This window comes from Desmodus rotundus, chromosome 7 (assembly GCF_022682495.2).
Source record: "Desmodus rotundus isolate HL8 chromosome 7, HLdesRot8A.1, whole genome shotgun sequence".
NCBI classification, from domain to species: domain Eukaryota; kingdom Metazoa; phylum Chordata; class Mammalia; order Chiroptera; family Phyllostomidae; genus Desmodus; species Desmodus rotundus.
The window spans coordinates 95122954-95147325 of record NC_071393.1 but is presented as its reverse complement, the minus strand read 5'-3'; the positions used below and the strand labels follow the sequence as shown (position 1 = coordinate 95147325).

The 24372-nt window shown below is 50.7% G+C and overlaps 1 protein-coding gene across 3 annotated transcripts in view; it reads left to right on the top strand.

Annotated features, from left to right (window-relative positions):
• Positions 1-24372, top strand: part of MEGF11 (multiple EGF like domains 11) — a 354762-nt gene that overhangs the window by 258815 nt on the left and 71575 nt on the right. For all 3 annotated transcript variants that reach the window (XM_053928049.1, XM_053928047.2, XM_071221987.1), the window contains exons 6-7: positions 20977-21223; positions 22504-22624. In XM_053928049.1, the coding sequence (XP_053784024.1) occupies positions 20977-21223; positions 22504-22624 (368 nt within the window). The remainder of the gene's footprint in view (positions 1-20976; positions 21224-22503; positions 22625-24372) is intronic.

The following is a 24372-nucleotide window of genomic DNA, read 5'->3' as shown; positions in this document are numbered from 1 at the left end:
AGGTCTGTGGGATGTCCAGCTGCCTTTTTAGCTCTCCATGTCAACTCTGTCAAATCACCCTCTCTTGCACATGGATGAATTCCTTGGCTTACCCCTTGTTTCCCATATGAGAAATTTGAGTCATGCTAAAGATAACTGAATAATAAGGTAAATTAAATTGACTTGCTTTATGGGCATCAAGAATGGGGTTGAGTGGAGCAGGACTCTGGGTGATGGAACAGGGGGAATAGCTTTGGCACAGGGTGGGGCACTCAAGGCTGGGTCTGCTGGGAACCTGGGCATGAAGGGGTGCCTGGAGGGACTGGGAAGAGGGAAGACTGGGCCTGCATGTGGAGGACTGTGAATGCCGGCCCCCATGCATCTGGACTTGAGCCTTGAGTCCCTGTGGAGCCACGGAAGGGCTCTATACAGCACAGTGGCTGCCTCAGATTGGTGGTTTAGAAAGGTCACTCTGGAAGTTAGGCAGAGCTGGGGCGGGGGAGACATGAGAAATGGGGCACTGGCTCAGACACTTGTTACGACAAACTACAGCCCCTCCCAGCTGCCCCTTCTCCTGGTACTGCTGGGTTGTTCGGCAGGTAACAGACAACTCACACACCCTTCTCCTCCCACCCCCCTCAATTCAGCAACTCAGTGATAGAAAATTCATTTTTATGAGACATGAGGAGAATATGGAAAATAAGGGAAACCACCATAACCAGCTCTCACATGGCAGGGGAAAGGCAAGCAAAGGGGAGAGCTTTGCACTATTCATGTCTGGCTCGCATCTGCGGTTCAGCTCAGGTGCCATTGTAGAAGAAGCCCTGAGCCTGCAGAGATCTGTTCTAGGCTCAGCATCGCCCCTAGTTCATCATGTGACCTTGAACAAATCACTTTTCCTCTCGGGCCTCTGATTCTTCACATACAAAAGGAGGAGAACGGGACTAGCTGAACGCTGGGGGGTCTGCATTCTAATACTTTGTAGTTGTGTTGTCCTCTTCACTCCCTGTGAGTCACCTATGGCACTCTTAACTCCGAGTTCTGCAGACAGTCTACTCAGCCCTGGCCCTTCACAGTCATAGCTGCTGTAATGCACTGTCCGTCTGTCACATGCTTAGCACTGTGCTAAGCACTGTGTAATAGCATTTAATGACTAAAACTAACTTCCCAGGTAGGTACTATTTTTTCATTTTACAGATGGGGAAACTGGAGCACCAAAAGTTTTAGTATTTTAACTTGTCCAAAGTAACCCTGCAAAACAGGATTTGAGCCCAGGCCTTCACAGCCATACTCTGAATTCCTACACCTCACGGTCCAGCTGAGGCCCAGGCCAGGACCCCATAGTAGCGCCTCCTAAGTTCTCCTTGGTCCACACCAAGCCAAAAGGGAAAAACTTGTCTGGGACTCTCCTGGTTTTTGTGAGTGGCCAGATCCCACCCCCACCCCACGTGGAGCTCTCTGCTGAGGAGCCTGTTTGCTCATTCTAATAAGATCATTCTCTCTCCCCTGAGCCTGAGTGATGACAGGTAGCCAGTTAGAACTAACTACAGTGTTAACTTTGCTTTGAAATCCTTCGTGAGCTCCCCAGCTGGAGACAGCTTGAGCCATGAGCTCATTAAGCAACAGAAGCCTGTCTCCCCACCGCCTAGATGCAGGCAAGAAAACCCTTAATAGACCTGCTTTTTACATTGAGTTGAAAAGAGCTGTGCTTGCCCAATCCCAGACAACTTCCTTTCAGCCCCCTTTCCACTCCCCCTTCCCAGTATTCAATTAGCTGCCAATTAGGCATCAAGGATTCCCCAGCTTCCCTGCCTGCCCCCAACCCTGCACAGGAGAGGACCATGGAGCGCTCAGCCCAGGTTCAAAGGCATTTGGATTGTGTGCCTGAGTTTATCCTGCTCCCTTCACTTGGGCCTAGCTTCCTGTGAAAGTGCAACGCTTTAGAAGAATAAGAAAAGAAAACCTTACACACTGGAGAGGCCCACTGGGACCCCCTTTGGCTCAAACATCCAGTTCAGAGGGCCTCCTGACCACCCTCCCACAGATCTGCCTGCACATCCTGGAGGGCAGCCTCACCCAGTCCTCCCACCTCAGCCCCCTTGGGTCCCAGCCACTGAGGGAGGGAGATGAGAGACAAAGGTAGGGCTGAGGAAAGGGGGGTGAGAGTGGAGAGAGAGGCAGCAACAATAGCAATGGAGGCAGGTAGAGAGGGTCGGGGCAACACCGGGGAAGCAGCAGCCAAGCCTCCTAGCCTCTATCCTCCCGCAGTGGGCTGAGCTGCCCATGAGGCCCACTTTGGTGGTGCTTCAGGCCCCAGGGAGTCTGATTCTTGGCAGTGACAGCATCCTCTGCTGGGCTCTGGAGTGCTGGGGCATGAGGTCTGACGGGGTCCCAATCATTCCAGCCTGGGGACCTGTCCCTTCACCCTCAGTTTCTGAGCACCTCTTACCCTCACCTCACTTATACCAGCCAGACAGGGCTGCTTGGTACAGATGTCCAGGGTATGCACGGCACGGAGTAGCCATAGAGTTTTATGGGGGCTTGTGGGTGGGTGTGGGCACTCTGTGGTCCCAAAGGGACCTCTCCTACACCCAGTCACCTGTACATACTGCCCAGAGCTGTTCCCAGTCCTGACTTTTCCTAGACATACCCTGAGGTCCCTTCTCCTATGAGCTCTCTGAGGCCAGATGTCTGTCCCCGTCCCCCAGCCCTAACCTTGACAAGGTTAGACAGACTAGAGACACTCTAACCAGAGACTCTCCCGCCTGTGGTCTCCTGCATACCTGTGATGGCATTCCTGCCTCCGGGCGTTTGCTTGTGCTGTTCTCTCAAGCCTCCCCACTGCTCCTCTCCCTTATACCTAAGTCCACTCTTCCTTCAGGCCTAGCAAGTCCCATCTCCTCCTCCTCAAAACCTTCCCAGCCCCAGGGGACACACCTCTCCTGGGTACTTCAAGTTCACCATGCTTTCACCCCTCCCCGGATGTTAGTTCCTTGGCTTTTAGTGTGACTTTTAGCCCTTTGTCTTTTTCGTTTGCCCTTGTGCCCCCTCCCTCCCCATCGCCAGGTCTTGAAGACCCGAGGGCAGGGGCCATGTCGTCATTTTACCCCAGCCACTCTGCCTATTTCTTATGTAGTGCTCATTGATGAATTATTCATTGAATCAACAAGCATTAATATCCAGCTCCAAATGCATAGCAGACAGCATGTTAGGCACAGCGGGGAACAAAATAGACTCGGTCCCTATAGCAGATACTGTTGTTTCCCCAGACAGCTCAAGCCTCACTTCTATACACCAAAGGCTCCCGGCAACTCCGCTGTGGGCACAGTGCAGCACAGAGGGAGCAGAAGTAGCGAGTGCCTGCCCCAGCGGCCCTCAGCCAGGGCCAGGACCAAGGGGTGAATGGCTCCGTGCCCGGCCTCCAGGACCCTGGGTTGGGAGAGCTCGAGGATGTGCTCTTCCTAGTCTCTCAGAGGTCTGAGTGGATTAAGCCCCAGGTGGCCTCTGTCTCCTTCCATCACCTGTGCAATCACCTCAGGGTCTGCTTCTGGGGAAGTTCACACCATGCCCCTCCCTGAAGAAGTTTTAGCCAGGTGATGATGATAATGACCTCTTATTAATCCAGCTAATAATCCAGCCACCTAATGAGTTTACCCTTGTGCATACATGATGCCTAGACTAATGGCTTTGTTTATGCATTGATTTATCTCTACATTTCTTCGGTAGTTTGTTCTGAGTACTGAGTACCTCTTACTTGAGAGTCACTGAGTCAGATACTTTGCACTGTGTTTTGAAGACAACCTTCTAAGGCACACAAGAGCCCCATTTTATAGGTGAGATGGGGAAGCAAAACCTCAGGGGGTAAAGTAGCGTGCCCAAGGTCACATAGGTGGCCAGGGGCAGAGATGGACTTGAAGCAGGTCTGTTTGATTCCAAAGCTTGGGGACCCGATAGGTAAGCATCCACCACAATACAAGGGGAAAAAAAAGTAGTAGGCACAATGAATTTAGAATGAAGTAGGGAGCAGGAAGATTCCTGAAAGATTCTCTAAGAAGGAGGCATTTAATCTGAGCCCTAGTGGATAAGGGCGGTTTCAGGAGCTGGAGAAGCCCCTCCCCTGTGTGGGGTCTGTAGGGCAGCAAGGAGCGCCTGGCCGGGGGAGGAACAGGATAGCTCTGGAGCAGGCTGAGTTCCCCTAGCAGAATGAGGGGTGCTGAGGCTGGGCTACTTCTGCTGAGTGAAGCTCATTAGGTTCCCTCCGAAGTCGTAGGCTCCTAAGAGCTCATGGGCTGTTCCAGAGCATAAATTGTGGATGTCCTGCTTAATGAAGCTGCCCGCTGCTGCCCACCGCAGCCCACACCTGTGGTCCTCAGAAATCGTAAGGGTCATTAACCCTGTTCCGTTTGCTCCTGTGCTAGTCACGTTCTTAGCTGGGTAACTGACTGAGGAATCCACTCCCAGAAGGGCCCTGGTTTTCCCCACGCCCCAAGCCTCCTTCTCAGGGTTCTCAGCTGCACAGGGGGAATCCCCACTGCTGTGGCCAGCCCTCTCACCTTGCCAGCTCCTGGCAAATGCGACACCCACATTTAGGTATGGGTGAGACAGGCTTCAGGAGTCACTGCTTGGCACCCAGAAGTGTAAATAACAGTAAGGGGAACCAATTTGGGAAGGCCTCTGCCTCTCCTAGAGGGGGCAGGTAATTTATGAGATCTCAGCTTGCGTATAGCTGTCAGCACGTTCTCTACACCACCTGGATGCCGACATGCACTGATCCCCCGTCTGACCCCCCGCCCTCCGTCTGACCCCCTCCCCTCTGTGCCCTCCCTTGGTCTCCTACCTGGCACAGGGGAGGGGAGGACATCTCACTGGCACCCATCTGTGCTGCGAGCCTATCTGAGCAGTGGAAGGCTGTTCCTGTCGCTCTAGCGCCTTCTAAGCCGGGATGCCCTGGTCTACCCAGGGTGACGGTTGGCTGCAGAGAGGAACTCTGTGCCTCCTTGTCCGGGGTTGTAAGTCCTACTCACAGGGAAGTCCTGCTTTATTACTTTCATTGAGCCACGATAGAACCCTTCAAGAGTTTTCCATTGCTCTTAAAAAAATATCCACCCTGGCTGCTGTGGCGCAGTGGATTGAGGGCTGGCCTGCGAACCAAAGGGTTGCCAGTTCGATTCCCAATCTAGGGCACATGCCTGGCTTGCAGGCCAGGTTCCCAACAGGGGCCGTGTGAGAGGCAACCACACATTGATGTTTCTCTCCCTCTCTTTCTCCCTCCCTTCCTGTCTCTAGAAATAAATAAATAAAATCTTTTAAAAAAATTTATTTATTTATTCTATATCTGTGAAATATGTCATGGGTACTCTAATAGGGATTGCATTGAATCTATAAATTGCTTTGGGTAGTATGGCCATTTTGATGATGTTAATTCTTCCAATCCATGAGCATGTTCATAGCAGCACAATTTACAATAGCCAAGTACTGGAAGCAACCTAAGTGCCCATCAGCAAATGAGTGGATCCAAAAACCATGGTATATTTACACAATGGAATTCTACGCAGCAGAGAGAAAGAAGGAGCTTATACCCTTTGCAACAGCATGGATGGAACTGGAGAGCATTATGCTAAGTGAAATAAGCCAGGAGGTGAGGGACAAATACCATATGATCTCACCTTTAACTGGAACATAATAAATAGAAGAAAAAAGGAAGCAAAATATAACCAGAGACATTGAAGTTAAGAACAATCTAACAATAGACAGGGGGGAGTGGGGAGGGGACAGTGAGGAGAGGGGATTACAGGAACTACTATAAAGGACACATGGACAAAATCAATGGGGAGGGTGGAGGTGGGGGAGGGAGGTGGGACTGGCTGGGGTGGGGTGGAAGGATGGGGAGAAAAAGCACACAACTATAATTGAATAACAATAAAAAATTAAAATTTAAAAAAAGTATTTATTTATTTTTATTCAGTTACAACTATCTGCATTTTCTCCCCTTCCCTCCACCCCACCCCAGCCAGTCCCACCTCCCTCCCCCACCTCTACCCTCCCCCTTGATTTTGTCCTTGTGTCCTTTATAGTAGCTCCTATAGACCCCTCTCCCCACTATCCCCTCCCCACTCCCCTGTGGTTATTGTTACAATGTTCTTAATTTCAATGTCTCTGGTTATATTTTGTCTGCTTTTTTCTTTTGTTGATTACGTTCCAGTTAAAGGTGAGATCATATGGTATTTGTCCCTCACCACCTGGCTTAATAAATAAAATCTTTAAAAAAAAACAAACCCAGCTCCCTGCCCCGACTGCACGTGATCTGGCCCCGCCTGCCGCATCTAAAGCCCTTCCCCCTCTCATTGCTCTCAGGGTGCCCCAGCCACCTGCCGCCTCAGTGCCTTGGCTCTGCCAGCGTTTCCCTACCTCAGGGTGTTTGCCCACACTCTTGCTTCTACCTGCAATGCTCTTACTTCCTGCCCTTCCCACGGCTGCCTCCTTCTCATCCTTTAGCTCTGAGTATAAATGTCACCACCTCAGAGAGGCCCTCCTTGACTTCCCAGTTGAAAGGAAGCCCCTCTCATTGTTTTCTATCAAGCATTTGTTTGCACCTTCATACCCTTAATGCAACTTACATGCTTACTTGTTAATGTACTCGTTTGTTCAGCAAACATTCATTGAGCATCTGCTACATGCCAAACACTATTCTAGGCACTGAGGGAGTATCAGTGAAGGAAACAAAGCCCCCGCCCTTGTGGAGCTGACATTCTAGTGGGAGGCCCAGTCAATAAAGAAAAAGATGGTCCTGACTGGGTAGCTCAGTTGACGAGAGCATTGTCCCAATACACCGAGGCTGAGGGTTTGATCCCTGGTCAGGGCACATGCAAGAATCAACCGATGAATGTATCCACAAATGGAACAAAAATTTGATGTTTCTCTTTCTCTCTCTCTCTCCCTTTTTCTCTTTAAAAAAATTTAAAAATGAAAAACTTTTTAAATAAAGAAAAAGATGAAAATAACTATACAATGCAGCAATTATATGGTATCAGAGAGAATAAGTTCTAGAAAGAAAACGTAAAGCCAGGGGGCGGGAGAGAGAGCTTGGAAACGGTGGCCCAGGAAGGTTCCGAGGAGCTGCTGTTCCAGCAGAGGCCAGAATCGAGGTCTCTACCCACTTACTGTCTGTGCTGTTGGGCCGTTGCCTTTATTCCCCACTTGATCCCCAGTAACTGGCTCATAGTAGGCATTCAGTAAGGTTTATGGAGCCAGTGAGCAAATGGACAGCTAATCAGACCTCCTGCTGCTGCGGCACAAGTGTCTCCTCGGCTCTGGCTCCATCCTCAGCAGCTCCCAGGAGCAGCAGGCCCTGTCCTTTGATAATAACTCTCAATAGACAGGAAGGCCATTTGTCACTCGCCCTCAGGCCTCGTCTCTCCAGGGAAATCAGAGGTCCTCACCCAGCAGCGATGGATGGAGTGTCCTCTGACTGGCAGGTCTGGCTAAGAGCCACTGTAAAGTCCCTCCTTGTGCAGGGATAAATGGGCCATTGCACAAATGACACGAATAGCAAGACAGAGTTGACCATGGGACCCCAAAGATCAAAGAGACACAGCTTCCTGCTGAAAGGCGGGCCCAGTGTTAAGTGGCCCCACTGGGGGACCAGTGCCATGGAGAATGGTGGGTGCGATCAGAGTCTAATTCCTAGAGTCTCAACTCTCCTACTAACTAGACAGTGGCTGCGGGCAAGCTGCTTCACTTCCCCGGGCCTCACTCTATCCATCTGAGCAATGGGAATGCCCATCTTTGTTTTAATGACCTATAAGTAGGGAAGTACCTCGGAAGGTCAAAAGTGTACAGATAAACAGGATTATACCCAATAGTGAGTTAACTGCACAAGAACTTGAAAGAATGGCTGTATAAAGCAAGCCTGCACCTATTGTTTTGTTGTGAAAATTATATTTATGTGTATAATCCAATGGGTGTCTGTGAGCAGAAATTCAGAGCACGCACATGTGAGATGCAACACTTTGCTTCCTCCTTTGGGTTTGCCATTCTCCGCATCCCTGAGTCCTTGCCTTTGATGGTTTTGACGTTGCTGACAGCCAAGCCCATGGTTGGTGACTCCTCTGCTGAACGGGGCACAGCCTCGTGTGGGTGCTGTCACAGCCCCATGGTGAGTGACGCATGGTGTGACGTGCATGAGTCATGCTCAGTCAGGACCAAGCCTCTGTGTGTTGGGATGGAAAACAAACAAAACAAAAAACCCTGGTCCTCCCCTTGGGTAGTTTGAGGATCAGTGATACAGCCTCTTCAACGAATCAAACCCCTCAGGCTGCTTCCCAGGCCCCCTGCAGCCAGGACTGTATTCCCCCTCCTTCCAGAATTCGCCCTCCCTTGCCTTTGCTGTCTGGTCCACTCAAACTGACTTCCCCTTGCTTTCCCACCTACTGAAACCCTAGTCCTTTTTTTAGAGTCTGAATCAAATCCCATTTCTTCCACAAAGCCCTCCTAGGTAGGTTCACCCCTTCCCCACTGCACCCCAACCTCCCCGTGCACCTCCACCTGCGGCAAGTGCACCTCCCAGTCTGTCTCATAGGGCCCACAGAGGCCACACATGTGCCTGACTTTGAGCACTCTGTGGCCCCTGAGGACCCACCAGGCCCTCCCACCCTTTTTAGCCCCACCCAGTCTAGACCTTACATCCAATCGTTTTTCAATAAATGTCAGCCGAGCTGATCCAAGGCACCAAGAACACCATTTGGCTCCAGGTACTTCCTGCCTTTGCCAAAAGAAGAAGTGGCTCAGATGTGAACCCCTTCCTTCGGGACAGCCAGAGGAGCTAGGGTGTCTGCTGGTAAGAACAGCCTTGCACCAGGCCTCTGAGGCGGGGGGTTCTGGGTCCATCCTGCCCCAGGCTCACACCCTTCTTCTAACTGACTCTAAACATGACTGTTCAGGCTGCCCTGGCCCAAATTACCTCGACTTGCTTCACCCCTCCCTGGTGCTGGTGAACCACTAAATGAGCTATAGGAGCAGCTTCTGCTCCCTCCACCTCCCTCTCTCCCTCCCAGCTGATGCGAAAGGCCCCAGCCCTATCATGAACAGGGCAACAGGTGAGCCAGGACTTAGTTCAAATATGCTCTTTGGATGCCTTCTATGTGGTCTCCACCTTTACTGCTTCTCTCCCCTTCTGGTATTGCCTATGGTGGATTGGCCGCAGTTCCAGGGAGGAAGTTCCTTAAGGACAGAGGCCCTTTGCTTCCCCGAGTGTCCACTCCGGTGCTGGGCCCTGAAGTGGCTGCTCAGGGAGTGAACAGGTGACAGAGAGGAAATTACTTTAAATTGCAGCATGAGATTCCTCAGTTAAACGTATGGAAGAACTTCCTGACTGTGAGAGAAATGAAACACAAACTTTTAAAGGCAGACAGGGTCCTAGAAATTGGTCTTCACACAGAGACACCCCAATTTTAGCTGCTTAATTGTTTTCGTGTGAGAACTCAGAAAACTCAGCATCTCTGGAAGTTGTGGACATTGGGGTTCAGGGGTTCTGGAGCCCCTGCCATGGCCCCAAACCCCAACAAGGCATAGGACCTCTTTGGCTCCGGGAGTCACAATTTAACACATCCACTCATCTGGGTTGAACCTGTCTTTTTGCCAGTGGGGACACTGAGGCCTGGAAGGGTGGTGGCCTGCCCAAAGCCCTTGACAGAGCCAGAAATGCAGCCTTTGCCCCAGACCAGACTGTTAGAAGAAAGTCAGGGGAACAGTATGATGGAAAACTGGTGGACGAGGTTGTGAAATGATTTCGCTCCCCACAGCAAATGGGCTTGGACCCCATGACCTTCCCCACTTGGACCGAGTTCGTTTCCCTCAGAGCCCACACCTGGGGTGTCAGTCCCACACTGTGGAGCTCTACCAGTTCCCTTTGCTCCCAGCCTCTCCTCCCTCCAGCCCCAGCCCACACTTTGCTTAGGGGTTTTGATAGGAAAGTGAGGGGTGGGCTGTGCTGGGGAGCGTGCAGGGCCGGTGGGCGGGCCCTCTGGCAGGTCTGTGGTGTCTTTGATGGCTGCCTTTGAAAGGCTCTTCCAAAGAGGTAATTTCTTTGTGCACGGACATGATTTATGAGGCTTTCTAGGCAAATTGTGGAGATAAATCGTCTTTAGGTCTGGGAAGTTTCAAAGGCAGTGATGCAGGCAGATCAGATGGAGCTGGCAGCTGGGAGCTGGGCCCTCATTAAAAGCCTGTTGGGGGGACTGGGTTGAGCAGAGCTGAGGACAGGCTAATGCTGGCCAGCCCCGGGGCCCATTTGGGGCAGCCCCCAGCTTGTCCCTCACCCTGGGCCTCACTGGCTGCATAGCTGGGGTGTATGAGACAAAAGTGCTGGGGTCATTGAGGTACATTTATCCCGGAGATGGGAGCAGCAGAGGGCAGAGGTGCTGAGGGTGGAGGGCTAGTGATGAGTTCTGGCTTGGACCCTAGAAGGACAGACACCTGTGGAGCGCACAGCCGCCCCTCTGCTCAGCACGCCCACAGAGCTCCCTGGGGCCCTAGAGTCTCACCCTCTCCTGCCTCCCACTGATGACCGGGACAGTCCCTTCCCTCTCTGGGCCTTGGTATCCTCTGTACAAGAAGAGCACAGGTGTGAGCAAATGCCTGCGTTTAGCTCTGGCTGATGCCCTGTGGCTTGAGGTTCGCTTGTTAAATACCCGGTTTGAGAAGCAGGCCAGAGACCACACTAGCTGTGCGAGCATGAGTCAGGCACCTGACCGCACCTTGCCTTGGTCTCTCCCTCCGTAAAATGCGGGTAGCTACAGCTCCCTGAGGAGTCATGGATTGGCTTGAACAAGTTAGGTTCTACAGCGTACCGAACACCTAGTTTTCCTCCCCATCCTCTGTCCACACATTACTGTGACATTTTCTATCCAGAACAGTCCCTGTGAAGTTGAATTCACCTTGCACAACTTCCCATCTCCTCTCTCCAAAAGCAGGTTCTCTCTCTCACACACACACACACACACACACACACACACACACCCTAATCTGGCTCCCAGGTCTGCTAATTGCCGCTTGGATATTAACAGGTAACTGGGGTATTAATGGCTGATAATGCCTCATAATGTGACTGATACTCCCCCCGCACACACACACAAAGGCACACCTACACAAACAGGGAGGATGTCCATTTTAATAGGGGATGCCTGCAGCCATAGGGAATGGCAGGCGGACGCAGAGGCATCCGTCCATGGAGAGGTGCAGGGCTCTGATAAAATGGAGTTACCGAGTCTCCCCACTCCCTCCTGGTAGTTTAATGGTGTGACGTCTGGTTAAAATGGATTTGGTTGCCTGGAGCGATGGTCAAGGCCGTGGCGATGAAGATGAAGAACATAATGAGCTAAAGAGACTGACTTTGTTCAGGGCATTTTGATACACTCACTCACTGGCTCCGTTCCCTCCTCCTGCCCTGTGACCCTGAGACCTTGCCTGCTCCCAGGGCCTCCTGACCTCTGATCTGACAGTGGGGTACTCTTCTTGGTTGCAGCTGCCCCAGGAGCAGCTTTCCCAGCACCCTGTCATCCCAAGTTCTGATGGGTCAACACTTCCCATTTGTTTGTGTTTCTCAAACTGACTGTGGGCTTCTCAGCTCCCAGAACATAGTAGGTGCTCAGTAATTGTTTGGCAGGGGAATGAGCCTCACTCATCTCCCAAACGCTGGTGTGGTGGGATGGAAAGAGCCTTAGATTGACGTGGCGAGCTAGTTTCAAAGCTAGCTCTCCAGTGCGTTAGCTGCGTGACCACAGGCAAGCCACTCAGCATCTCCGAGCCCGTCTCCTGAGCTGTAAACTGTGTGGGGGTGGGGGGTGGGAATGTGAGATGACCTCTAAAGCCTAGGAGTAAGACACCAGTCTCTGACTCGCAACTCTGCCTTCTGCAATCAGAGCAACTTTGTCCCCAGGGGAACATTTGTCAATATCTGGAGACATTTTTTGGTTGTAACAATTGTGGAGGGGGAGGGGCTACTGATATCTAGTAGGTAAGTGGAGGCCAGGGATGCTGCGAAAAATTTATGCACAATGCACAGGACAGCCCCACAACAAAGAATATTCTATCCCAAAACGTCAGTCGTGCCAAGGCTGAGAAACCCTATTTAGCTATTTAATGTCTCCAAACCTCAGTCCTCTCAGTTGACAAATGGGATAATCATCCACCTCAGGTGGTTTGCCCTAAATTGTCTCTTCAACGAGGCAAGGTATGAATGAATGGTGCAGGGTTAGTAAGAGAATTCAATGAAATAACCCAGGTGACGACACAGCTTACAGGGCTGGGGGTTCCTGCAGGTGAGCGTGTACTCCACCCCTGCCCCGAGAGGAGACAGTGGGCCAGGGAGGGGCAGCCGGAATTCCATGCAGCCCCTGCGAATCCCGCCTCCCCTCAGAGCTTTCGAGGAGATATAGACAGTGTGGTTAAATAACAGAGGAAGTAACAAGTGTAATAAATGGATCACTAAGAGCTAATGATACATCATCATAATCCTGTGCTGTCAGCATTGTCTGGGCCTAGGGACTGTGTCAGGAATTGGGGTTTTAATCTATAGCACGTTGGTCTATTAATATTTAATCCCACGTATCTAGGTAGTGGGAGGACAGAGAGCTGAGCAATGGCTCAACTCAGATCCTGGGTAAGCGCCTCAGTTTTTTCTTTTCCACACAAGGGCGCAAACACCTCCTCCCCTGCCCCCCTACCCCGGTCTGTTTCTCAAGTACGGGCACCGAGCAACAGAACAGGGAATCACAAACAGTGAGAATGGGGAGAGACCCCGGCACCTACCTGCTGGTGTTTCTCAATGAGGGCACAACTGGCACCTGGAGAGCACAGGTCTTCACTGTGCAGCACTGTCCCTGACCATTTGTGACAACTTAGTAGCCCCTCCCCCCGCTTTACAGATGTGAAAACAGAGGCCCAGACTGCGGAGGAGGCTGCCCAAGATTGCACAGCTCTGGCTGTGACCCACCCTTCGAAATTCTCCCTCAGAATTGCACCTGGGGTCTGAGAGAGCAGGGAGGCTCAGCCTCTGAGAACTTGCCAGTGCTTTGTTGGGGCCAGTTGACAAATGGCCTTACTCACTGGACAGTCACTTTACCTATTGTCTGGGATGGTTTCTGGCAGCTGCTGCTCCGTCTCCACCCCAGACCTGCTGCTTTGTAAACTCGGGAACAATCCCGTGACCTGCCAGCTCCCCTGCTTCTTTCTTTTTCTTCTCGGTGTGGACAGGGGCATGGGGAGCAGACTAAGGGGACCACGGGCCATTCCTGGCAGGTGCCTGGAATGTCAAGCCTTTCCATTGCCAAAGGGTGGCTGTGGGGACCTTGGCCCAGGCTCTAGTACCGGCTGGGCAGCTCAGGGTCAGTGGGTTCCAGATAACTTCCTAACCCTTGATCTTCTCTTTAGCAGCCATTCCTCCTCATCCTCCTCTTCCACCTCTTCACTGAGTCTCAGGATTCCCATCTGTGGAACCATCCATCTCTCCCTCCCCAGCCTTGGGCCCATCATCTTCCCGCTCATCTCCCTGAGAGCACCATTGAGAAAGCAGGTTACTAGAAGGATGATAGTTCTCACCTGCTGAGGTTTTTTTTAAGGGCCTGTAATGGGCCTCCCCCCCCCCCCAGAATAATTAAATCAGAAGGTCTAAGTGTGAAGCCCAGACAGGTGTTTTTATAACCTCCAGGGTGATGCTTACGAGTGCTAGGCTGAGAACTGCTGTCTGGGGGGCAAATCCTCATCAGCAGCGGGGAGGGGGCTCTGGTCACTGCAGAAGGCCCACCCTTGTCGGCACTGCTGACGGCTCTCCCCATGCCCAGATCTGGGTGGGTCGCTAGATGAGATGTCGTGTGGGGGGACGGGGCAGCTACTAACCAGAACACACTCCAGCTCCCCCACTGCAGCCCACAGAGACTCCAGCGCTAAAGCAGAGAGTTGACACAAGGTACCGAAACCTGCCTAAGTGGAAGTGGCAGGAAAAAGTGGTCAGCCAAGTTGTTGTTCCTAATCAAGAAAGTCAGTAAAGGCATAAAAACACAGTTGCGCCTTTCGTAAATGATCTTCAGGGACTCGGAAAGATGCTTGGACACCAATGTTCGTAACAGCATTATTTGCGATAGCCAAAAAAGGAAGAAACAACCCAAGTGTCCATCAAGAGCCAAATAGATAAACAAAATGTGGCATATTTATAAAGAGAATACTCTTCAGCCACAAAAAGGAATAAAGAACACGCACTATGACATGATGACCTCGGAAACGTTATGCTTAGTGGAAGAAGCTAGACACAAAAGGCTAATATAAAATGATTCCACTTATAGAAATATCTAGAATAGGCAAATCCATAGAGACAGAAGTAGATTAGAGGTAACCAGAAGAGGGGAGGGAGTGAGGAGTCATTGCTTAATTGTTCCAGAGTTCCTGTTAGGGGTGATAGAAGAGTTTGCGGAACGAGCGGTGATGGTTGTGCAACACTGTGAGTGTAATGGAAGCCACTGAATTAATCATACACTTAAAAATGATGAAAATGACAAAACGTATGTTACATATATTTTATCACATAGAAAGTGTTCTAAATAAGTAAATTATCTTAACTGAAGAAAATAGAATTATGTGAAATTGGGCCAGTCATGGAAAACTGGGACCTATGACCACCATTCACATATAAACCAATCCCCGAAAAAATGAGTCCCTTTGGCCCTGGCTGGTGTGGCTCAGTGGATTGAGTGCTGGACTGTGAAGCAAAGGGTCGCTGGTTCGATTCCCAGGCAGGGCACAGGCCTGGGTTGCAGGCCAGGTCCCCAGTGGTGGGCACGTGAGAGGCAACCACACACTGATGCTTCTCTCTCTTTCTCCCTCCCTTCCCCTCTCTAAAAAGTAAATAAATAAAATCTTTTTTAAAAAAATGAGTCTCTCTGCTTCCTTGTCTCTTTGTAAATTATCCAATGTGGCTGTTGAAGCCGGCTGCCGGGATCCCTTTTCCATCAACACCAGACCATACCCATACCCAGGGGGAGGCAAGGGCTAGGAGCCCAGACACCCAGTCTCTCCCTAGCTGCGTAACCTTGGATAAGCTATTCTACCTCACTAGGCCTCTGTTTCCTGATCCGCAACATGTGCATAATAATAGCACCCCCTGCAAATGGGTTGTTGGGAGAATTAAATGAGAACATTTATTTTACACCTTTATCTCATGGCCAGTCAGGCTTTAACTGCTCAACCAACTGTAGTTACAAATTTGAAAGCATGTCTGTGGAGAAGGGAATGGTGAAGCCACTCCCCTTTTTGGGGAGCCCAGAGCACAAGAGGCCTGTGCCCCAAAGTCTCAGGAGGTCAGCATGGGGAGTCCCCTGCTGGGGACAGAACAAGCCAGGCCGCACAGTCCTGGGTGCCACGAAAGCCCCCACTGGCTGCTCAAAGAAAATACATCTACTGTGCTTGAAAAATCAGCCAATGCCAAGTATAATTAGGAAGGAACATCTATGACAGAAAAAAAAGAGTGTGTGAGGGGGTGACATTTCAAGGCCGGATTGGGAAGAGTTTGTGACTATCTGTGAAAGAATGCAGAATTCTGCTGTAATTTTAATGACGATCGTTTTTATTCACCTTGGATGGGGTGGATAATTGACTCACTGTGACTCCGCCTCCTTTCTGTCATTGCTGGGGAATGAGGGGCTTTTAAGTGGATTTTCTAGATAGCTGAAGCTTATTCCTGTGAAATCTAACTTTTTTCCATTTAATCACTCTGGGGAAGGGGGAAGGCGAAGGGGGTGTCTTCGGAATGGGTTACACACTTACCTGCTTCCTTAATCAGATCACAGCGTCCATCGGCAGAAGTAAGTCTTGCTGGAGTGTGGTCGGCAGGGCGCGTGAATGACTCACACGAGACGGACAGCAATCTGAACACTTCACCTACAACGTCATATGGCGTGCTCGAGTGTGATATTGTTGTGTTATAGATTTACATGCTTGTAATTTTGTAATAAAAGAATTTTTTGTAATAAAAAGGAGATGTTATTTGTGCCGGACCCTGTATTTTAAATTGGATACAAGGGGCTGTTTGCTCCTATATTCATGGCGGCAAGTAGCTTTGCTTTTCGGTCTACAAGTGTTTTGTTTGTTTCCTTTGTTTCTGACTGTGACGCAGCATTCTTGGTGCTTATCTTTAGGGGCCCCGTAAAACACACACACACAAGCACACAATCGTGCACACACACACACACTTATCTATGGTCTGAGAACACATATTGTCAGACTGAATAGGACTGTGCATACGTGAGCTTGTCTGATGCCCTTCCCCACCTGCCTGTACACTCCAGAAGGCACTAGAAGGCACTCGCTCACTGTTTGTGGAAGGGAAGAGTAGGAGAATGGAAGCAAAAGGTTAGTGCATCCGTTAGTGGTAGGTGCATGGGTTTTGAATGCCGCCTCGGATATCCCTTACACAATGACCGCAATTAACCTCATTCTCTTTCCCCCAATACTTCCTCTTCCCCTTGTATGTCCTACAAAGAGTGTGATACCTTCTTTCCTTCTGCTGCATAGTATTCCATTGTGTATATGGACCACAGGTTTTTGACCCACTCATTTACTGATGGGCACTTAGGTGGCAGGAAAATGGAGACAACTATACTTGAACAACACTTGAAAAAAATGCAAAAAAAAGAAAAAGAGTGTGATACCAATATCTACCCAGCTGTCCCTCTTTTTCCTTCCCTCAGCGGCCTGTCAATCACCAAGTCCTTGCTGCTTCTACCTCATAAATGTGGCTGGAATCTTGTCCCCTTCTGTCCATCCCAGATGCTACTGCCTTAGTCAAGGCCACCACCATCTGTTTCCTTATTATAACAGCTGGTTCCCCTGACACCAGTCCCACTCTGTCACTCGTGCCCACAAATCTATTCTCATCAGTTCTTTCTACAGCCACACCTAATCGTGTCCGTCCTCGGCTTAGAACACCTTCACAGCCTCCTGGTGCCGGTAGGAAGCCCACACCCTGAACGTGGCTCACAAAGCCTTTGGACCTGGCACTCTGCCCGGGAATCTGCCTTACCTTGTACCTTGCTCTCCCTTAAAGTTTATAATCCAGACACACCTTTTGTTTTCATTTTCTCTCACATCATATTTTATCCCACCTCCAAGCTTTTACATCTATTCTTTCCTCTGCCTAGGTCCATTCCCCACCTGCACCCCTCCTTCAGTCCACCTCCTTGAGGACATCTTCCCAAACCCCCCGGTCTGGGTGCAGGCCCTCCTGTCTTCCTGTAACTCCGTGAAAGACCCCTAATAGAGCCCTTTACCATATGCCTTCAGTGCTGCTCCAGTGGCTCCGTCCCCGCTAGACTGTACACTCCAAAAGGGCAGGACATTTGCTGGCACTAGTGGGTGCTTGGTAAGTGTTTGTTGAAAGGTCAAGTACAAGAACAAAAGCACCCAGGTGTTAGTACATGGACTTCATGACAATGTTCCAGCTCCTTATCAGAGGCATAGTTTCACTTCCTACTGGGTTTTGGCTGATTAGCAAAGCATAACTGTATGGCCCGGGCTGCACCAATGTCTGGACTCTGGCAGTCTAATATAGAGTCACAGCCCTGACAACAAGGGGAACCCCTTGTTCTGGGTCCTGGGATTGTTCACAGTGATGAGCACAGAGGGTGGCTACTTTTCTGTAGTCTCCTTGTCTTGTGCTTTGCAGCTGCCACTTCGTCCCCAACGGTACCTCTAAGTTTCCTTCTTCAGAGTCATCATTCAGAAAGGGTCCCATTTGCCTGCAGCGGAGAAAGCTGGAGCCAGAAGACCTGGGCCTACCCTTGACTATAACCCAGGGCAATCCCCTAAGCCCTCTGACTCCTCATTTCCCTATCTGTAAAATGAGAAATAACAAACCAAGTTCACAGGGTTTTAATTGTCACAAGTGAGCGTTTAAAATGCGGTTGCTGTTATTATTATTATTACAGTGGAGTCACCTCACATGTGTATACAGCACGTTTTCTTTATCCACTCTTCCCTCCATGAACACGTACGTTGTTTCCACGTCTTGGCTATTGTAAATAACGCTGCAGTGAGCGTGGAGCTGCAGGTGTCTTTTCAAGTTAGTGTTTTCATTTCCTTTGGATAAATACCCAGAAGTGAAATTGCTGGACCACATGGTAGTTCTATTTTTAAGTTTTTAAGGAATCTCCATACTGTTTTCCATAGTGTCTGCACCATTTTACATTCCCATCAGCAGTGCACAGGGCTCCTTTTCCTCTACATCTTCATCGGCACTTATTACTTCTTATCTCTTTGATAATAGTCGTTCTAACAGGTGCGAGGTGATAGCTCACGGTGGTTTGATTTGCATTTCCCTAATGACTAGTGATGTTGAGCACATTTCGTGTACCTATTATTTATCTGCATGTCTTCTTTGAGAAAATGTCTATTGAGAACCTCTTTTCATTTTTTAATTAGATTGTCAGCTTTTTTGCTGTTGAGTTGTACAAGTTCTTTGGATATTAACCCTTGTCAGATATGATTTACAAATATTTTCTCCCATTTGGTAAGTTGTCTTTTCATTGTATTGATGGTTTCTTTTGCTGTGCAGAAGCTTTTTAGTGTGATGTAGTCTTATTTATTTGTTTTTGCCTTCGTTGCCTTTGCTTTTAGTATTAAGTCCAAAAAAATCATCACCAAGACTGATGTCAAAGGAACTTACCACCCATGTTTTGTTCTAGGTGTTTTATGGTTTTAAATCTTACATTCAAATCTTTAATCCATTTGAGTTAATTTTTAACTTTGAGTGTAGAGTATAAGACAGTCTAGTTTCATTTTTTGCATGTGGCTGTTTTCTCAACACCTTTTATTGAAGAGACTGTTCTTTCCCCATTGTATATTCTTGGCTCCTTTGCTGTAAATTAGTTTATCATATATGTATGGGTTTATTTCTGGACTCTTTTTCTGTTCTACTGACTCCTATGTGTCTGTTTTTTATGCAATACTGTACTGTTTGGATTATTAAAGCTTTGTAATATAGTTTGAAATAAGGAAGCATGATGCCTCCATCTTTGTTCTTCTTTCTCAAAATTCCTTTGGCTATTGGACTGGATTTGGGCCTCACTCATGGTAGTGCAAGGTGGAAAATGCCGAGCGAGGCTCACTCATAGTTTGGCAGCTCAGTTTGTATGTGTGACTCTTTGGGGCATGGACAAAGAAGGGATGAAGCATGACAGGGTGATTAGGATTCCAGGCTTAGGGGGGTTCCATCTGCTAAAGGATGATGGACAGACAGACTCCATGGCTTTGATCACTTGAGGCTAGTCGGCAAGTGGGAGGCACATGTGGGGAGGTTGGTAGTCCCCAAAGATCCACTCACTGGCTTCACTAGAACCTAGTGCTCTTGTTTTTATTTTGTTTGTTTGTCTGTTTGTTTGATCCTCACCTGGAGATGTTTATTGATTTAGAGAGAAAGGAAAGGGGTGGGGGAGGGGTGGAGAAAGAGAAACATCAATTAGTTGCTTCCTGTATGCACCCCAACTGGGCATACCCCCATAACCTAGGTATATGCCCTGACTGGGGATCAAACCCAAAACCTTTTGGTGTACAGGATGGTGCTCCAGCCAACTGAGCCACCCAGCCAGGGTGAACTTATGCTCTTGTACATGCCCAACACGTGAATGCTATTGTCTCTTTGCTCATGCTGAGCCTTTCCCAATAACACCTTCCCAATCCCGCTCCCTGCCCGCTTTCTCTGTGAGTGTCTAAGCCCTAGAATCACTGGAGCAAAAAGGTCAATTAATCATCTCATTGTCTTCAGGCAACAGGGTGACCAGCCATCCAGTTTGCTGAGGGATTTCTCAGAAGACTGCACTTTCATTGCTGAAACTGGGACGGCTGGTCACTACGATAGGCATCTTTTACAGCTCACGCCAGGCGCCTTCCTTTCCAGGAAGTCTTGCCTGGTCTTAGCTAGGAGCAATCTTTCTGCCCATTGAGCATCTCCCAGAACGCTGTGCGCCCGTCCATGCCTGAGCTCCACATTTATCCCTACTCCAGGACGCGAGTGGGTGAGGCAAGAGTTTGAGGACATCTTGTCGTTTTGTGTCCTGTAGGCACCAGGCAAGAATTAGAGAGGGGGTGGCAGCAGGCTGGGGGACCTGCCTGGGCTCTGCCATTCAGCCGCTCTCCACAGCTGTAGAGTGAATTTCTGCAAAGCCGGCTCATGTATCATTCTTTGAAACATTTAATTACACATGAAGATCTTGAAGGCTATCTGTCCCCTCCCAGGGAAACACTTCTTTTTCCTGTTCCTTCGGAAGTTGGCTGCTTGAAAAGTAATGAAAGTGAACTGAAGATGAAGTAACCAGGGGCGTAGGCATTAATAAAAGGGAAAAGCAGCAAGAGAGAGAGACAGGAAGGGTGACAAAAATATAGAGCCCGGGGAGGGGCGGGAAGTTAGAAGACATGTTCATGGAGAGTGAGGTGCAAGAGGTGAGAAAACTAATGAGTCTGGGAAGGAGGGGGAAGGGGCAGGAATGATAGATGGGTACAGGGCAGGGCTGGGCTGGGGAGGTACCACGAAGAGAAGGGCCCCAGAGAAGAGGTGTGGCAGACCCTAAGAAGAAGTGCCTGGCAGAGCGGAGCAGAGACAGCCAACCAAGAAGAGTTTAGCAAAGGCGGCAGGAGGTAAACAGCTGGCCGTTCCAAACTTCAGCGCAGGAGAAGGGGCTTTGGGAGGCATTGGTTGGAATGGAATGGCCCCGAATGGGAAATGCCTTGAAGAAACAAGCTTCTTATCTTGAGTGTTTGATTGTTCACACACACTTGAGGAAGAGCTGATGGAGGTTTCAGGAGGCGCCAAAGCTTCCACCCAGATACCCCTTGCTGCCTCCTATGGGGAAGAGCAATGCAGACATGGAAGGCAGCTTGGGCTTACTTAGATTCCCCCTGCCCATCCCAAAGAGAGCCCATAGGGTCCCTCAGCCCTGACCTGTTCCTCTCCTGCAGGCTGCGACAGTGACCACTGGGGACCCCATTGCAGCAACCGGTGCCAGTGCCAGAACAGTGCCCTGTGCAACCCCATCACCGGCGCCTGCGTGTGTGCCGCTGGCTTCCGAGGCTGGCGCTGCGAAGAGCTCTGCGCTCCTGGCACCCATGGCAAGGGCTGCCAACTACCGTGCCAGTGCCACCACGGTGCCAGCTGCGACCCCCGCACTGGCGAGTGCCTCTGCGCACCTGGCTACACCGGTGTCTAGTGAGTAAAGTGGCTGTGGGGGCGCGGACGGGAGGGCGGGTCCAGCTGACCTCTTGGCAGCTGTGCGGTCCCCACCTACTCCTTGCAGGTGGCCAGGGCGGTGGTAACAGATGGAAGGTCAGGATAGTCCTGGCTGTAAAATACATTCTGTGACCCTAAGTTCTGCAGAGGCTGAATGCCCAGACCTTGCCCAGGCCGCGGCGTGACTGGTGCAAGCTGAGACTGTGCACGGATGGGCGCTCCGTGGCCAGAGGAGCTCATTAAACTCCTCCCAGGAGTCCCTTCCTGGTCAGGGCCCAGACCTTAGCGTGTAAGTCTCTTCTGATCACAACCCAAAGGCCTCTGCTCACCTGGGTCCTGGCCCTTCCAGGCCATTTAAAACAGAGTAAGGGGTGGGGGGGGGCAGGCAGGGGAATAATGGGGAGGAGAGCCTGGCCAGCTATCATGCACAGATTTGGGTAGTTTACTCTGCCTGTTCCTCTCCCTTACCTCCTCTTCTCAGACCCCAAACAGCTCCTCACTCCAGTTCCCTGGAAAGTCCGTACTGGCAGGGGACCTCTAAGACTGCTTTGTTGAGACCCCCTGAGAGGCAAGTTTGAAGTTCTCCTTCCCCACTCACAGAAGCCTCAGGGCCTCCCCAGCAGCCCCAGATCCTGGGAGGGCACCTGAGGACTCTAGCCACAGATACCTCCTCAACTGAGGGTGTTCCTGCCCCCACATCCGGCCAGCTTCAGGTGGCTCCAGCTAGAAGCCAGGGCCATTGGACTAAGACCCAAGGCCAAGACACCATGCCCATTCCTATACATGAGCCTGTCATGGTAACAGAGCCTTCCAGAGCCTGGGGGTGGGGGAGTAATACCCCAGATTCGCCCACTCTCTGAATGTAGGCAGATTCTTGAAGGCAGGACCCATGGCCACTTCTCAGTGTCTTTGCCCGTGCTGTTCCTTCCGCCCGGCCTGCCTTTCCTCCCATTCTCCTGGTGGGACTAACGTCAAGACTCAGGTGAAATGTCTCCCTCTCGGGGAAGCCTTCCTCAGCTCTCCCTCCCCAGAAGAACACCGAAAGCACTTAAGTCATTCCACAGGTACTGGCCCAAGCACACGTTCCAGTTCATTCTCTCTGAGCCCTACGCACGGCAGGAAGCAGGGCCGCATCTCAGCTGACCTGGTGCCCAGGACAGTTCGCACTGACTGTGAACTCACTAATTCCTAAGGAGCCCTGGAGCCCTGCCACCTGGTCCGAGTGCCGCTACCTCTAATACCTCTGCTTCCCCACGCAGCTGCGAGGAGCTGTGCCCGCCTGGGAGCCACGGGGCTCACTGTGAGCTGCGCTGCCCCTGCCAGAATGGGGGCACCTGTCACCACATCACTGGCGAGTGTGCCTGCCCCGCAGGCTGGACGGTAGGTGGGCCTGGTGGATCTGGGTGGGGCACTGTGAGCATCACTCACTCACATGTACCCTGGAGGGCTAAATTCCTCCCCCACTGAATTCCCTCCCCACTCCTGTTTGTGGTCATGGGCATCATGACACGTTGCCAGTGGTGCCATGGAAACTGGAATCCCAGGTCTGCCATCTAAGTGCTGTGTGACCTGAAGCAAGTTACTTAACCTCTCTGAGCCTGTAGTCCCTTGTATGCAAAGTTGTGGAATTCTTCTCATAGAACGCGCATAGGTACTCACTGAAGCTGCCATAAGCTCTGGGCAGAAGTAGCAGAAAGGGTATGGGATAAGGAGGGGGGAGGTGGGGAGACAGCGGTGTATGGATCACCTGCGTTTATAGAGCTTCAGATTCCCAGCCTCCACCCCCTACATTCTGATTCTGTCGGCCCCAGAATCTGCATTTTATTTAACAAGTGCTCCCAGTGCTTCTGATGCAGCCTCAACCGATCCAGGTCTTGTGTCTGGGAACCACCCTTATGGGAAAGAGGGTGGGATTTATAACTAAACAGGCCTAAATTCAGGGCTCACATTCAATGCTGACCCTGGAAAAAAACCTCAGTTACTCTGATCTATGCCTTCCCACCTGCAAAACCGGCATAACAACAGCCATCCCCGCCCTTCCTAGCTGCCGTGGTTGGCAGGAGGCTCAGGTGAGGCAGAGCATGTCCAAAGTGCCTTGAAAACGCAAGTGCTCTGCTTGTCCGTGTTACCTGGGTGCCACAGACAATCCACGGGCCTCCTTCTAGCCAACATGCCCACCTGTCGGTACCCCTCCCCACTGTCCACAGACCCCAGCTCCTCAGAAGCAGCGAGCCACTGACTTTCCTATCTGGGGGGGGAAGCTCAGTGACATAGCTGGCTGCCTCACCCTGGGGCCGAAAGCTTTGCAAAGCCAAGGAGGACAGTGCTGCTGAGCAGGAGCAAGGTATTTCAGGAGACTGTGAACATCTCGGTCACAGGGGGGCAGACAGGAGGGACGTCTGCAGGGCCCATTGACACAGGCACAGACCTGCCAAAAATTTTTTGGACAGGAAAGGACCTGGGGGATCATCTGGTCCAGCAGCACACAAACCTGGCTGCATGCCAGAGTCACAGTGGGCTGGGGTTGAATGCAGATTCCCAGGCCCCACCCGAGACCTTCCAGGGCTCAGGGATCTCTATTTTTAATAAGCTCTCCAGATGATTCGGAGGCAGCCAGCTGTGTCTGCATGTCTGCTTTGGGAAATAATTGATCGAGACCATAGGACTTCCTTCCGTGTTTCACTGAACCCTTGGGTTTCTTGGAGGAGAGCGGGGGTGGGAAGCCTAATAATTAAGACTCTGGCTCCCACACACTCCCTTTCTCCATTTTAATCCACACATACTTTGTCTATTGAGATTCTAGGTAAGATTTCATATAAAAACAGGGTCTCCCAGCTTTAAAAGGTTTGAACGCCATTGGTCTATTACTGTCTTCCTCTCTCAGGTGAGCAAGCTGAGGCTAAGTGACCTACCTGCCCAAGGTCACACTGCTAGCTGAGAGGGAGGTGAAGCTAGAGTCCAGGTGTAATGACTCCTGAATCCCAACTCTTGCTGTCTGTCTGTCCATCTATCTGTCTCTTCTGAGGCAGACAAAAGGGCTGCTGCTGCCTCTCCCACACCTGCTTGCTCCCCCCACCCTGCCCCACGCTCTGGAAAGGCCCTCCCTCTGCAGCCGGCTTCCAGAGTCC